Here is a 15,622-nt window from a genome sequence, read left to right as displayed (position 1 = left end):
GCCAGGCCTCACTCCCCTCTGCAGGCACCCATGGTGACCTGATACCACCATCCTGGGGGTCCACCCCCCAATAGTGACAAGCTACAGACCGAGCCCCTGGCTTGTGGGCCTCCGGGGTCCTCCCAGATCCAAACCCTAGCAGATGGCATCTCAGACCCCCACCAAAATAGCAAACCTGCTAAAGCCGAAATACGTACAATGGTGCCAAACACAGAAGCTTCCAGAATGATGCTAGAGACAGGGAAATCTGTGCACTGTGCACCAAGCTTAGCTCATCTGACACTTGCCACCAAGCAGCGTGCCAGCCCTGGGCTCAGGGCAGAGGGCCACAGGTCTTGCCATTGAGTGTCTCATGTTAGAGATGGACAGGGGCACCACATGGCCAGTGCTCTATCAAATGATGCACTGAGGCCAGGGAGCAGAGATGAAAGGCCCCAGTTTAGCCACACTTGGGAAATCCTGGAGGGCTTCCTGGTGTGGGTGACGTAAGGTGAGTGTTAATGAATGAGCTGGAGCTAGTAGATCAGTCACACCACGAGCTGTCGGCCTCCTCCATGGACAGCAATGCCCCTCATCATGGAGGACATGTTCTAGACACCCTGGAGAGTGCCATGCCCCGGCACTACGCTTTCTCCTATGCATGCATAGCTACGATGAAGTTTGATTCATAAACTAGGCACAGTACAAGATCAATAATCCTTAAAACAAAATAGAAATTATGACAATATTCTGTACACCACAGCTGTCTGACAGCCAGCCCCCAGCCCACAACAGGGAGCGGGCCCCATCTCAGGGCAGCCCAGGGAAACTGCAGTGGGCGGCTGGCAGCCCCAGTACCTCCCAAACGAGGGACAAGGGAGAAGCAGATGGAGGAAGGTGCAGCAGAGGGGGTTGAGAGGTGGGGGTCGCTGTGATCCCACATCAACTTCACCTGCAGCCTACACACATGGCCCCACATCCAAAGCCCCAGTCCAACTAATTGGCTCTTTTAAAACTGATAAACAGACAGAACGTGAAATTGACCATTTTAACTATTTGAGGTGCATGATCCAGGGCCATTCTGCACATTCACATGACTGGGCAGCCACCAGCACCATATGTCCCCCAAACCCCAGTTTACCTTCTCAAAGCAAGTTCCTGCCCCATCCCATAACTCCCCTCCTCAGCTCCTGGGGGTGTGGGTCCAGTTGGTGAGGTCCCCACAAGCTGGCACCCGGGGGCCTCTGAGGACGGCCTCCACACGGACGATGGGAGATGGAGGACGGACAGCAGAAGGCACCTGGGCACAGACTGTGTCGGCGGAAAAGCCTAAAAACAAAACAAAGGTGGGCTGGACGTCCCCCAGGGCTGCAAAGATGACTGCTTCCATCAAATAAGGACAGTAGGCTGCAAGTAGGACCTACAGAAGATGACATGGTCACTTGGAAGTAAAAGTGTCCCAGCAAGAATTTCAAAAACTGAAGAGTGGAAGGAAAGATAAAACTGACAAGAACAAACAAGCAGAGCAAAAAGACCTGAAAAGATAAGGAAATGAGGGATCGACCTTGGGAGTTCCCAGGATCCTGGGAGATGCTGACTCAGAACAGAGGGAATGCGGAGGGACTTCCCATTTAAAACCCCAAAGAAATTTCCCCAAACTGATAGACATTAGATTCCAGAGAGAAGCCACCAGATGTCCAGTCTGATGGCTGAAGACTGATTCCCACGGAGGCTCATCACGGTGAAAGTCAAAGCTCTGGGGAGACTGCAGACTCCACAGGCTTCCAGAAAGTGGGAACAGAGTCAGGACTCGGAGGCCTGGGCTCTTCCTACACGCAGTGAAGATGAAGAGCAAGGAGCTGGTCATCACACTCCTGCCGGAAGACACCCCACCTGCAGCAGGCCATGCCACATGCAAAACACAGGCCTCTGCAGATGTGCATGGCCTCCCAACTGCCCACCCTGCAGGCCTTCCCGGGAGGCTTCCAGCTTCTGTGATTTACCAAATTAGGCCCACAGACCCAGAAGGGGACGGTATGGATGCAGCACAGGAGAGGGAGGTGGGAGGCCAGGCCCCAGCGAGCAGAAGGGCATGGGCAGAAGGGCACAGGCCAAGGCCGGGCAGCAGAGGTCCTTCCTGCAGACGCGCCTCCCTGTAAGTGGCCACACGTGCCTCAGGACTCCAGCTCCCACTCCTGCCTGCTCACTGGACGCCTGACCACAGGCCTTCTCCTGTGCAGGCTGCCTCATCTGCTGAGGACACTCCTCCTCTCTCGATATGATCTGCCTTGACCTCCTCGGGGTAGGCAGCAGGCCCTGGTGACTCAGGACAGAAAGCACAGGGCAGCCACTCCATCTGGCCGTATTTTTGCCTTTTATCTAGTGCCCGGCGCACACAGTGACCCCGCTGCAAGCTTCTGGGCAGCCTGCCCACGCTTCTGGGCTACTCGGGACTCAGCTGTCTCCTCCAGAAGGTGCTTTTGTCAACTCTTGGGAAGGCCCCTGGGGCAGCGTTCCTGTCCTTGACCTGGCAGGGGAAGAGGTGTGTATTAATAAGCACATTTCACAGGGTTCCTAGAGGGGCCAGAAAAGTGGATCAAAAAGAAATCAAAGACCTCCAGATGAGACAGTGAGACGCAAATCATCAGTGTTTGAAAATGACATGAACACAACACACACACATACACACATACGCACACACATACACACAATACATACACACAAACACGCACATGCACACATACACACACATGCACACACATACATATACATACACATGCACACACACACATACACACATACACACACAAACACACATACACGCACATACACAATACACGCACACATACATACATACACACATGCACACACACATATACACACACATGCACACACAACATATACATACACACATACACATACATACACACAGAGATGCACACACATACACACATACACATACATACACACACAGAGATGCACACACACATACACACATACATACACACTTACACACACATGCGCACACACAAAAAACACACACATGCATATATACACACATACATATATATACACACATACACCCCTCCCAACACACACAGAAACCTTTAAGGAGTCCACCAAAGGAAGGATTGTTGGAGCTAATAAATTCAGCAAAGATAAAGGATATAAGATCAATATGCAAAAATTGATTTGTATTTTTATACTCTAGCATTGAACTGAAAATAAAGAAAAGATTCCGTTTATCCTAGTCTTGGAGGGAATAAAATACTTAGAAATAAATTTAACCAAAGAATTGTGAGACTTAGATACTGGAAGCTATCAAACATTGTTGGAAGAGATTAAGGAAGACCCACCTAAACAGAGAGAAGTCTGTGTTCACAGAATTTTAAAATCAAGACGGAAGCACTCCCAGGCCGGCAGATCCACCGCAGTCTAAAAACACTTCTAACCACCTTCTCCTGCAGAAATGTCTGCGTGGGTCCTACGATTCACGGTGCGTGCAGGGATCCAGAACAGACAAGACCGCTTTTAAAAAGAACAGGGATGAAGGACTCACGCTTACCAGTTTAAAAAGGTATCACCAAGGAGCAGTCCAAGGATTAGGAATAGACCAGGCCACAAAGCAGCAGTGAGAGTGTGGACATACCCTCACAATCACAGCCAGATGGGTTTGACAAAGATGCTGGGCAAGAAAACTCTCACCCCTGTGGGGAACATGAACTTGGCCCCCTACCTCAAACCATATATAAAAATTAGCTCACAACTGACAAATACCCAAATGTAAGAGCTAAAACTATAAAACTCTTAGAAGATAACATCAATGTAAGTCTTTGTGACCTGGGTGAAGACACAGGTTTTTAGACATGTCAGCAACAGTTCAAGAACCCAAAGGAAAAATAGTCAAACTGTATTTAATCAAAATGAAAAACTTCAGTACATCAAAGGACACTATCAAGAATATGGAGAAAATCCACACAAGAGAAAACATTTGCAAACACACTTGCAAAAATATTTGTAGAATATTTTTGATAAGGGAGAGTAGGGATATATAAAGAACAATTACAAATCAACAATAAAGACACAAATGTTTAAAAAGGGAAAAGGACTCACATGCACATTTCTCCAAAAAAGGTAGACCAATGGAAATAAGCACATGTGGAGAGGCTCCAACAATTAGTCTTAGGGAAATGCAAATCAAAACCACAAGATGCCAACCCATGACAATGAGGATGGCCTTAATGTTTTAGAAAAAGAAAGTAGCAAGTGTGGTCGGGGATGGGAAGTGGAACCCTTGCATGTCATTGGTGGGAGTGTGAAATGGTGCTGCTGCTACAGAAAAGAGTCTAATGGTTTCTCAGAGAGTCAACCTAGATCTCTCACGACCCAGCAAGACCACTCCTGGCATGTACCCAAGAACACTGAAAACATGCTATTCCTAACAGCCAAACAGTAGGAACAACCCGCTTTAGTCAGCTTTTTATGCTGCTATGACTAAATGACCCAACCAGCACGACTGTAGAGGAGAAAAGGGTATTTAGGGGCTCAGAGTTTCAGAGATCTTAGTCCATAGAAGGCTGGCTCCATCCCTTGGGGCTGAAGGTGAACCAAGACATCAGGGCATAAGAGCGAGGCAGAGGGAAACAGCTCACATGAAGATCAGGAAGCAGAGAGAGATTTCACTCATCGGATACAAATATCTACCCCACAGCCACACCTCCAGTGAATCACCTCCTCCAGCCACACCCCACCTGCCTCCAATTAACACCAGCAAATCCCATCAGAGATCAATCCACTGATTAGGTTAAGGCTATAACCCAATCATTTTTCCTCCAAACCTTCTTGCACTGTTTTACATGTGAGCTTTTGGGGGATACCAGGTATGGGGTTTCTCTGGGGGAACATTAGAAATCTTCTGGAATTAGAAAGTGGTGAACCCACGGAAAGCCACCAAATTCTACACTTTGCAGTGATGCATTTGACCTCAATTAGAAAAGGGAAAATAAATAAAAGATGTCCAGGCATGAAATAATGACAGGGATGTAAAACATAACGGCCCATATAGCTCCATGCACCTGGATGTCCCCTCGCCAGCGACCCCAAAGAAAAAGGGGGCAAAACAAGGCTGAGGACCGAGATCAAGACCCAGGTGGAGAACACAGAGGCAGAACACAGAGTGGGAAGGGCTTCCTGTCTTTAGGGGTGAAGCCCCCTGCTGAGAGGAAACGAGGGCAAGAAGCCACTTCTAAGGCTGAGGGGAGAAGGGCAGGTGCCATGGTCCAGCTGAGTGCCAGTTCCAAGGCCCCGGGTGCCACCAGGAGTCAGGACACTCTGCGGAGCAGGGGGAGGGGTGGAGCAGTTCTGGGCTGCAAGGCATGATTTGGGAGAAGGCACACAGAGCGGGGACCTCCCCTGGTGTCCTGATGCTGAGAATCCTGAGCATCCCAAGGGCAGCAGGCAGCCAAGGGACAGGAAGGGCAGCTGCCAAGACAGTCCAAGGGGAGTTAGAGAACTGTGTGGAGGCACCCAAGAGAATTGCACTAGCTAAGAAGCCGCAGGAACTGTCAGATTGGCCCGCGGCCCAGACATGACCAGGGTGGTGAGCAAACTCTCGACTGAGCAGCAGCCCTGGCCATTTTGCCTGAGCCATTTCCATTTGCTGCTGAATGAAATGGGACTTATCATCACCATCATGCACCCTAACAAGGGAAATGCGGCCATCCCGTCTCATCTTGGCTGATGTAGAGTCACCTGGCTCCTCTCACCCACCCCAGGGCCAAGATGGACCATGGCCTCGTGCAGCCAGAGAAAGGCCACTCTAACCTCATTGAAATGATGCCTTCGCACTTTTTTAATAAAATGGGAAATGATCATGCTTTATACGTCAGGGAGAGAAAAGCCGAGAATGGACTTGTTTATACTCTGTGATCTTCACTATGTAAGATGGCATTTAAGAGGGCTTAGGGCACGTGAAGGAGCAGCTGCCCCCGGCCGATGTCTTCAATGTTTGCTTTTTCCCATTATATTTCCTTTTCGATATATTCATATTTTCCTGCAAAGAGCATGCATTACTTTTAAGTTCAGAAAACAAAACTGTTAGGCTGGAAAAGTAACGTTTTAATCAAACTTGAGCCGAAGGTAGGCAAGGATGGCAATATTAATGTTAGAAGAACTAAATTCAGGGCAAAAAAAAGGGATGCTTTTAAGATCAAGAGGGCATCACATGGTGATCACCACCACCACTAATAACGAGGGCGTGCAGACACCATCTGTAGCTGCCAGAGAAACCAACACAAGAGGCATAAACCGAATATTATTAAGAACACAGGGAGGAATGGTCACTGTGCACGGTGATTTTAAAAGACCATTATCAGACAAGACTTGAGAAAATAAACTCCTAGTCTTTCTACATATACAAAACTCATGTCTGGCAGGAATTCGATTCCATGATTATGGTGTGGGGGGCTTTTCACATAGATGAGAACATTTACAACACTTGATAATGCTCAGTACAAAAGCACATCTCAATAAAATAAAAAGTAAATAAATTCTTCCTCTAGTTAGAGAGAAGGCATTCTGGAGAAAATATGGAGACTAGACCAGGAAACGGGAAGCAATGGTGCTAGCAGAGCCAACTCCAGCCCTGGGTACTGAGGGGCCAGGGCGGAGGGGACAGGGATGGGCCTGGAGGTCTGACTGGCCCCAGGACCTCTGCTCCCCCTCTGCACCACGGATTGTCTTTGTTCAGACCTGAACTGGCACCAGAGCGGGCTCAGGGCCTGCCTGTTCTGACCCCTGATCCTTGCAGGGCTCTGAAAGCGGAGGTTGCTCGTGGTGAGTCCCAGAAACATCTGCTGCTACAGCGCCTAGTGCTGAAGGGGCCTGAGCGCTGTGGCTCCCGATGTAGGCTCACCCCGGGGGCAGCTGGCACGGCTCCTGGCACTGCCCATTGGGGTTCTGCGCCTGCTGCCTCACGCCGTCTTTGGGGGCTGCCTTCCCTCCCCTCCCCACTCCCTACAGCCCCACAGCTCCTGGTGCTGTCCTCGCGTCCAAATGAGCCCCCTGCACCGAGATCTTAATTTCGGGGTCTGCTTCCAGGACAGCCCAGCCTAAGACCCCTGCTGAGCACAGGGCACCAAGTGCTGGCCTGCACCAGCAGCCCGCCTGGCCTTCCCATCCATCCTCTGCTGGCCCTGATGAGCTTCCTCGCGGGGAGGCACCCAGCGGGATCCTCAGCCCAGTGCAGCCTGGCTGGCAGTCACCAGCTCGGGGTTTCCAGCTGTCTGTGCCACCTCCAGCTGCGTGGCCACAGCCCCCGCCTCCTGGGCTTCCTCACCCATCCCCTCACTGGGTGAGACTCACCGAAGGTCCACCAGCTGGGCCCTGAAGCAAAGTCCACCAAGCACAGGGAGCCCAGCTGAGGAGACGCCCCAAAGTCACAGCTAGTGAGCACTATGGCCAGCAGGGTGCAGAGGGAGCCACAGACAGGGACACCCTCAGGGGCTGCAAGGAGGGGACACACTGGGGACACCTGAGAACCAGCAGGACTCAGCCAGCAGGATGGGTACAGGACGGGGTCCCAGGAGGGGCACAGGACAGGGGTCCCAGGAGGCGCCTGTGAGTATTGCTGAAGTGGCCGGAGGCCAGCTCTGATGCACAGCACGGAAACTGCAGAGGGCCCGGGTCAGGTCAGGAGAGACCTGCCGGATGATTCAGAAGCTTCAACCCTGGAAGAACTTCTTCCTCCCAAGAAGACCACCAATGTCAGGTCTCACGGATAATAAGATGGCTCAACATGAAGGAAGACACCAGGGAAGAGAGTCCACCAGTGACAGCGTCCACAAGCCACCTGAAGTCCAGAGACGGCAGAGTGCCCAGCTTGGTACTCAAGGCCCCCGGGAACAGTGGGCGGTCAGAAGGGGAAGAGTGGCCTCGGCTCCTGAAGGTGACCTGGATGTAAACAGGACCCCCATAGCTGCTCTCTTCCCCACCCCACTGGCAGGGTGACCCTTCTGCTCAGCACGCTGGAAGCAGGGGTGTTCTCTCCTTGTCCTGTGGCTGCTCAGAGGCAGCCCCTGGCCATCAGGCGGGCTCACTGCTGGCTGTCCTGGCTGTGGAGAGCTTGCGGGCTTCCTCACTGCAGCAGGCACAGTGCCTACACGGGCCAGGCACCAACAGAGAGGCCCGTTCCACAATGCCCACCTTCCTCACTGCGCAACTCGTCTCCCAGGACCTCCAGGGAACTTTGGCTTTGCCGCCTGGTATTTGCTTGTTTCATTTTTTAAATTGATCGACTGCTCCCAGTAGTGCTGAATTCCAAATGACCTACAAACACCGCTCTCTCTGACCCATGGTGGCTTTGGGCCCAATGGCCCAGAAGGCCATTCTGATTGAGATGAGCAGTTCCTGAACAGGACAGGATTAGTTATCCACTTCTTAGAAAAGAACAGCGGAGTGGGGGTCGGAGGTATTCAGCCCTTCACCATCACCCCTTTTAGGTAAGAGAAAGGGAGACTGGTCTAGACCCTGGCCCGTATTTTAAGAGTCCCAGGAAGTCCAGCAGTAAGGAACCAGCGTCAGCCCAGACTCTCCTCCAGGGCACCTCCCTCTCCCTTGGTGCTCCAGGAGCAATCCTGGGAAGGAAGGTGGCACCTCCATACAGGCGACGCGGGTCCTCGCAGGCAGCTGGGCCTACCTTCGTCACTGTTGTCGTCCACCAGGATGATCTCCTTGAGCAGGTGTGTGGGCGTGTGGTTGACGGCACTGTGCACCGAGCGCAAGATCACCGACAGAGCCTCGTTCACGAAGATGAAGATGATGGAGATCTGGGGCAGCTCCTTGGAGTACTTGAGCTCCTTACACCTGGGGACGAAGAAGGGGAAGCTGGTCAGAAGAAGCGGGAAGGCTGTGCTGCACCACTGGACACGGGAGGATCTGGCCACTCCGTCACACAGCGCTCCCAAGGCCAGCACCATGGGTCCCTCCAGGCCTCCCCTGTCTAAGAACTTAGAGTGAAACCCAAGGAGGGGAGCACTTAGGGTCCAGGTCCTCTTTTCCATGTCTGTCCCCCCAAAGCAAAGGGGAAGCATCAGTCTCCGGTCCATACCCATCTGTCCTACCCGTATCCCCCTTGCACCCCATATCTCCTGGCCCAGCTTTGGTGCATGTCTGCCCAGAGCCCCCTCCTGGAGCCCGCGTTTCCTGAACTGGACACTCTATGCTCCACCTATGCAACGACCCCTGGGCCCAGAGCCCCCGCCCAAGGACTGCTGGAATGGAAGCAGCAATACCCGGGACCCTCCTCTGGAGAGGAGTTCCCCAGCCCCATGGTGGCAGTCGGCCTAACACGCTCTGGGATGTCCTCCCTTCCCAGTCCGGCTCCCCCTCATGCAGCAGTACCCTCCTCACCTCCAAAATGCACTATCTACTCTCAGATCTGAGCTCCAGGGTCTATTCCTCCCACATCTGGGCCCTTGGTGGGCCCAGTACTCAACAGCGCTGCCTGCCCTCCCGGAGATGCCACTCCAGAGGGGTCACACATCTGCCAACGTCCAGCAGAGGCGCCTCTGCCTGGGGAGTGTGCTGCCCAGGGCCACTCCTCCGAAACCTTCCAGACCCCCAGGGCAGGAGCAGCAGGCCACCGCAGCAGCCCGAGGACAGAGTTAGAGGGCAGGATCCCTCTGCCCAGGTGGGCTGGACCTGGGCTGTGCCCTCTGGTGCGTGGCAGGTGGTGTGGGGAGGAGTGAGCCGGGAGCCCTGTCACGGCTGTCACAGGAGCACTGCTGGGTCCAGGCAGCCCTGGATCTTGTTCATGCTCAGTCTCAGCCACTGCAGTGCCAGACCGGAACAAAGCCAAGCCGCACCCTCCCCGTGAGAGCCACACAGAGCTCCCTGAGCAGGGAGAACCGAGGAAGGAGAGGAAGGGCGGCGGGTGGGGGCAGCCCGAGGAGGAAGCCAGCAAAGGCTGTTTTTTATGCGGAACAGCTTGGGCTGTGTCGGGCCATATTAATCATGTAGGCAATTTTCAGAGGAAAATAAAGTTTTGTTACAATATACGTCGGTGTCTCCTGGAGGAGACGTCCAGGGATCCATTGATCACACAGCCTCATTTTTATCATGTCGTTGTAAATCCACTTCCGAGGCTGCCGGGAGATGAGGATGGCTATCGACAGGCTCTGGGCCACTGGTGGGTGTCACAGCATTGACTGGGTGGTGACCCAGGAGGTCCCCTGGGTTCTCGGCCGTCCGGAGCCTGGCTGCTGCTCCCTCTCCCCCGGCTCCTCACCAGCCTACAGGGCCCAGCACATGCCACTGCTCCCAGCACAGTCCTGGGGCTGGCTGCTCAGGGACATTTTTTAACATCCTCCGGCTCTTGCAGCTAAGAAGGAAGAGGCCAGCCTGCAGCACACACAGTGACCTCCCCACCCAGGCCAGGGCTGGCTGCAGCCAGAGGCAGCTGTCAGTCAGCCCTCAGCCGAGGCAGGCGACTCCCTGGGGAAGCAGGGAGGCAAGAGCCTTCCGGGAACAGGGTCCTCCAGGCTGCTGTACCCTGGGTCGAGGGAAGTCTCAGGGGATTTCAGAAGCAAGGAGTGCTCCAGCCACGTGACCCACGTGACACTGTGTGTAACTCACACCACCGGCACCTCAGCGCCTCCATCTGCAGAACTGTTAAAATGGCCTCGCTGTGCCCAGCTAGAGGCCCCCTGTAAGGATCAGGTGGGAGAACCTTCCAGAGCCCCCAAAAAGGCAATGTACAGCCTAATGAAAAGACCCAGGCTGCCTCCAGTTCCCCTCCACCCCTTCAGTTCTTCTCCTTTTGTACCTCCCCTGTGACCAGGGCCAGACTTCTAGAGCTTTCCCTTGATTTAGACCCTTCCCACAGGCCCACCTAGGACCCTGCTCCCCAGCAGAGCCAGGACTCTATCCTTCATAGCCCAAACGGCTCGCCTTTCCTACACCGGCGGACGCCGGTTACCTAATTTATTCGCTGATTATTCAGTTGCTAGCAAACAATATCAATGCAGTAGTCATTGCTATGAGGACCAGCACTATTTTTGTTGGTCTCTATAGGGAGGTAGGTCTTTGAAAAAGCCCTTAAGTCTGATTTCTTGCCTGATATGTACAAATGCTCAGAATGTGCTGGAAAGACAGAGAACTGAAATTCTGAGCATCTTCCTTAAGGTGTAGACCCAGGCATCAGTGGGTATCTGTGTCACTCCTCAGAAACCTGATGTCCAGCAGGGCAGAAGATGAGCACAGCAAGGGGCCCAAGTGTGGACGGTGGGGAGAAAGGGCACAGACGTCTAGCTCCTGTGCCTGGGAGACGAGACCAAACCAGTTCCCACTGTGGTCCCCAGACCCCAGACAGCATGTCCAAACCACAGGACACCTGAATGTCTGCACCCTGTGGATGGCCGCATGCTCCTTCCTTCCTGCAGTTTTGGGTGGGTAGAAAGTACTCTGTGCTTTGGGGGTGAGCACAAGGCAATGGCCAGAGCCAGCACCAGGGAAGGGAGAGGCAAGCTCAGAGCCTGGCTTCCTGCCCCATTGCCACACCACGGAACACACAGGCTCAGGCACATTTTCCAATCCCAGGCTGCAGAGCCGGCTGTGAAGATAGCTAAGCAAGGCCAGTCTAGCTGGATACAGATTCTAGGTTTCAAAGACACTCAGGGAAGGAGGAGTAGATGGCATGAAAACTGCAAAATGCCTCAGAATCCATTGCTGGGGGGTTGTGTCCTCCCCCCTCAGACCCAGATCTGGGGCCCAGAAATGATGAACCTCTGTTTAAAAGCTAGTCAGTAAGCAATAAGAAATGCTCCGTGTTTGAGAAGTATGTCCACAGGAGAGCTAACTTAAGGTCTAGATCAATTTCAATCAGTGCCCAAGGGGGCTCAAAAGAAATCCAAAACCAGTTTCCCCTCTCCCAGTGCTGAGGGAGAGACAGATTCACAGTGAGACTGTTCTCATGGAGGAAAGGAAGCAGAGACCCGACTCAGACCCTTTCCACAGGCCCACCTAGGACTCTAGAACGTGGGTGTGCAGAAGCCAGCTCCCTGTCCCCAGGAGAGCATGTGGGCAAAGCCCCAGGTATCCTGGCTGAGAATCTGTACAGGGTACTCTTCTGGTTGTGGGGTCCCTTGAAGATTCATTAGAAACCCCTCAACTGAAGGACCTCAAGCAGAGAGGGGCCAGGCCTGCCCACAGCCATGCCAAGGCCCTGTGGCCCTTCTGTACCTGGCCGGGCCCCGAGGCCCCACCATCCCTCAGGGTTGGGGCAGAATCCAGGACCAGAAAGGGGTTGGGTGTGGAACGTACCCATATGTGCTCAGGACAGCTGGGCAGGTACCCAGGGGCCTGAGCTAAGGGCCCAGCCCTTGTTTGCTGAGTCCTGTCAGAAGTAAGGATGTCCCTACAGGGCTGTGACAGGTGAGCTCAGGTGCGCAGGAGGGCAGGGGAGGGGAGCTGCAAACTGGCTTTAGAGAGGCGTCATAGGGTCCAACTCGCAAGGTCCAGAGCAGCAGTGAGAGATCTTCTGAGCACAGAGGCAGGGGGCTCCCCTTCTTTCCCTCTCCATCACCTTCCGGAAGCAATCTCTGCCAGCCTGTTCAGAGACGCAGCAAGGTGAGCCCTGGACCCAAGGCTCCCTCGGGCTCTGGAAGTTCCTGCCACGCGGATTCTTTTTCTTTAATTTTCAGATGTTGTACACGGCAAGAGTTCATGTAAACGAACAGCCTTGACAGATGAGAGGTTCGGTGCTCTCCTAGCAAGGTTCCCTACTCCAGCCATGCCCAAGCTCCCCGGGTACGGGAAGCCACATGGAGGGGAAGAAGCCTGAGGAGTCCAGGGGATGGGGGGACGTGAATCAGAAAGCACTCGCTGCACCCCGGGGCAGGCGCATGTGAGGACACCCCTGGGACTGATGGGGCTGGGCCCACCGCACCTTCACACCATCCTTGCCCTGCTCCAGCAGGGGTGGGGGGCAGGAGCCTTTCTGTAACCACCTTATCAACTCTGTCACAATCACACGACACCAAACCCATTTCCAAACACAGCGCCCAGCTCTTGGAGCATCTGCCCTTTAAACCCTGACATGTTTCGCTTCTGTGAGCAAACTCAGAATGGGACCTCCGTGTCCCCTTCCCCTTCGCTTCCAGAAGGCGCACACCTCCCCAGGCCCTGATGGCCACACTGGACGTCACTGGCCACACCCTGGTTGGTTGGCAACAAGCCCTGTGAGTGTACCCCCAAAGACCACATTCTCAGAGAGAAAAGGCAAAGGGTACCACGCAGAAAGCTTGAGTGTGGCCTGGCCACTTAGCAGGCATTTTCCAACGGTGGTTCCCAGGTGCCAGGTAATCTGCAAGGGAAGGCACATGTGGGAAAAGCTGTCTCCCCTTGGCTGCGGCCTGATTCCACAGGCTCTGGTGGCACGAGCTTGCCCATGGACACGGGCATCCCCAGCCAAGCCACACCAACCCAACCAACAGGAGACAGAGGGCTCCTCTTCAGAAACTGTCCTACAAAACTGCCCCCATGTCTGAGCCTGGAAATGACCATGAACACTGTCATCATGGTAGTGAAGGCCCCAGAAGACCCCACCCACTTCCTATGGCCCCAGGGAACCCCACGGCCAACCACCTCACTTTTTCTCCAACAAGGAGAGAGACTCTTCCCTCTCTCTGACACACTGTCCCCATCAGGGACATGTCAGTCACCTAGGACATCTGACTGCCTGTGACGGTTAATCTGACGAGTCCTTTTGGCTGAGCCACAGCACTCGGACATTTGGTCAAGTATCATCCTAGACGAGACTGACATTTTGGTCCATCTTCCATGGTGTGGGCAGGCCTCATACAATCCATTGAAAGACATAATACTGAGGTCCCTGGGAGAGGGGTTTCTGCCATCAGGTGGTCCTCAGACTAGAGCTGCCACATCAGCGCTTCCCCAGGCCTCCAAGCTGCCTAAGGACCTTTGGATTTTAGATGCCCCAGCCTTGCCCACTGTGTGAGCCAATTCCTTAAAGTAGTTTGCTCTTGGCTCAACATCATTCATCAGGAGAGAAATACAAACAATAAGACCACAGTAAGGCCCACCTCACACCCACGAAGACAGCTACTATCAAAACTAAACACAGTGTCGGAGAGGATGAGGGGAACTTGGGACACTTGTGCATGTTGGTGAGAGTGTAGTGGCAGTGCCACCAGCCGTCCCGGGAGAGCTGACTGGGGAATTAGCACATGATCCAGGAACTCCAAGGAGCTGAGAGGACGTAGGGTCTAGGAGACATCTTGGACACCTGTGTCATTACTCACAGTGAGATAAAATGGGGCGGCACATACTCGGCCCACCCATCAGGGGATGAACGGGCAAACAGAAAGAGGTGGACACACAGTGCCACCCAAGGGCACCCGTTGGGAGGGAAGGAAACTGAGCCGAATGATGCAATATGGATGAGACTCCAAGACGTCACACTAAGTACAATAAGGCAGCCCCAAAAGGACACAGAGGGCAATTCTGCTCAGGCGAGGTGCCCGCAGCAGTCAGATGCGTAGAGAGGAAACGGTCAGGGGCTGCGGGGGCGGGAAATGGGGGGCTGAGGAGCCAAGGGACGAGCACGGAGTCCCAGTCTGTGTCCGTCAGCTCTTCACTGCTGTGACAAGGCTCAGACCAGCTCAACTGCAGGGAGGAAGAGATTATTCATGGTGTCAGAGGTTTGGTCCATGGAAGGCCACTCCATCTCCTCGGGGCCCAAGGTCAGGCTGACTGTCATGGCAGGAGAGCGTGGCAGAGGGAAGATGCTCACATGGGGATCAGGAAGCAGAGAGAGATACAAAACATCTACCCCACAGCCATGCTCCCAGTGAGCCACCTCCTCCAGCCACACCCCACCTGCCTCCAGCTACCACCAGTTCATCCCATCAGGGGTTAATTCACTGACCAGTCATTTCTCCCTGCACCTTCTTAAATTGTCTCACTGTGAGCTTCTGGGGACACCTCAGGGCCACACCATAACAGTTTCACCAGATGAAAAAGCCCTGGACGCAGGCGGTGGTGTGGGTGCCCGGCTGCAGGTGTGTTTGCTGCCACTGCAGGGCGGGCCAACAGTGGCCACCACAGTGAACCCTCAGGACGGGTGTACTTAAACAGTAGCTTCATTCCTTTCCTGTCCGTCCCTCTGCGTCCGCCACACACACCCTGCCTCTGTTCTCTGGCAACCCTGACCAGCACAGGCCCTTCAGAGAGGGGAACAGTACACCAGATCCAGGTGTCACACTGCATCAGGGTGCTGTCATTGCAACCTCTCCTCCTGTCACTGCCTCCGAGCCTCTGGCCACACCGGGTGCCTGGAAGGACTCCCCAGCTGGGCACTGCAGCGCGATCATCTCCAAACTCCTGTGGCTCTTCCTGGACCTGCTGCTGCCCTTTAGCCACCCTCAAGTTTAGCAGCCAGAACCTCCTACCTCCTACCTCCTGCCCCCAACACGCCCTCCAGGTCCTGGCCTCCGGCTTTCTCTCCGTCCCCCAGCCCTTCCCTGGCTTCACGTTCCTCCCGTCCAGCGGAGATCTGTGTGCTTCTCTTCAGTCGTGTCCACCTCCACTGGCCCTCTTTGTCCTCCTTTCCCACCAGCCCCCTAGG

At 54.0% G+C, this 15,622-nt stretch overlaps 1 protein-coding gene across 3 annotated transcripts in view; it reads right to left on the bottom strand.

Moving 5' to 3' along the window:
- Positions 1–15,622, bottom strand: part of Galnt17 (polypeptide N-acetylgalactosaminyltransferase 17) — a 358,134-nt gene that overhangs the window by 169,922 nt on the left and 172,590 nt on the right. For all 3 annotated transcript variants that reach the window (XM_058583038.1, XM_046456026.2, XM_058583039.1), the window contains one exon: positions 8,675–8,841. In XM_058583038.1, the coding sequence (XP_058439021.1) occupies positions 8,675–8,841 (167 nt within the window). The remainder of the gene's footprint in view (positions 1–8,674; positions 8,842–15,622) is intronic.

This window comes from Marmota monax, unplaced genomic scaffold (genome assembly GCF_021218885.2).
Source record: "Marmota monax isolate L192 unplaced genomic scaffold, Marmota_monax_Labrador192_F-V1.1 WCK01_AAM20220418_F8-fsc00235, whole genome shotgun sequence".
In the NCBI taxonomy this organism is placed as follows: Eukaryota; Metazoa; Chordata; class Mammalia; order Rodentia; family Sciuridae; genus Marmota; species Marmota monax.
The sequence above is the reverse complement of the archived record's forward strand: the minus strand, read 5'-3'. Positions and strand labels throughout refer to the sequence as shown.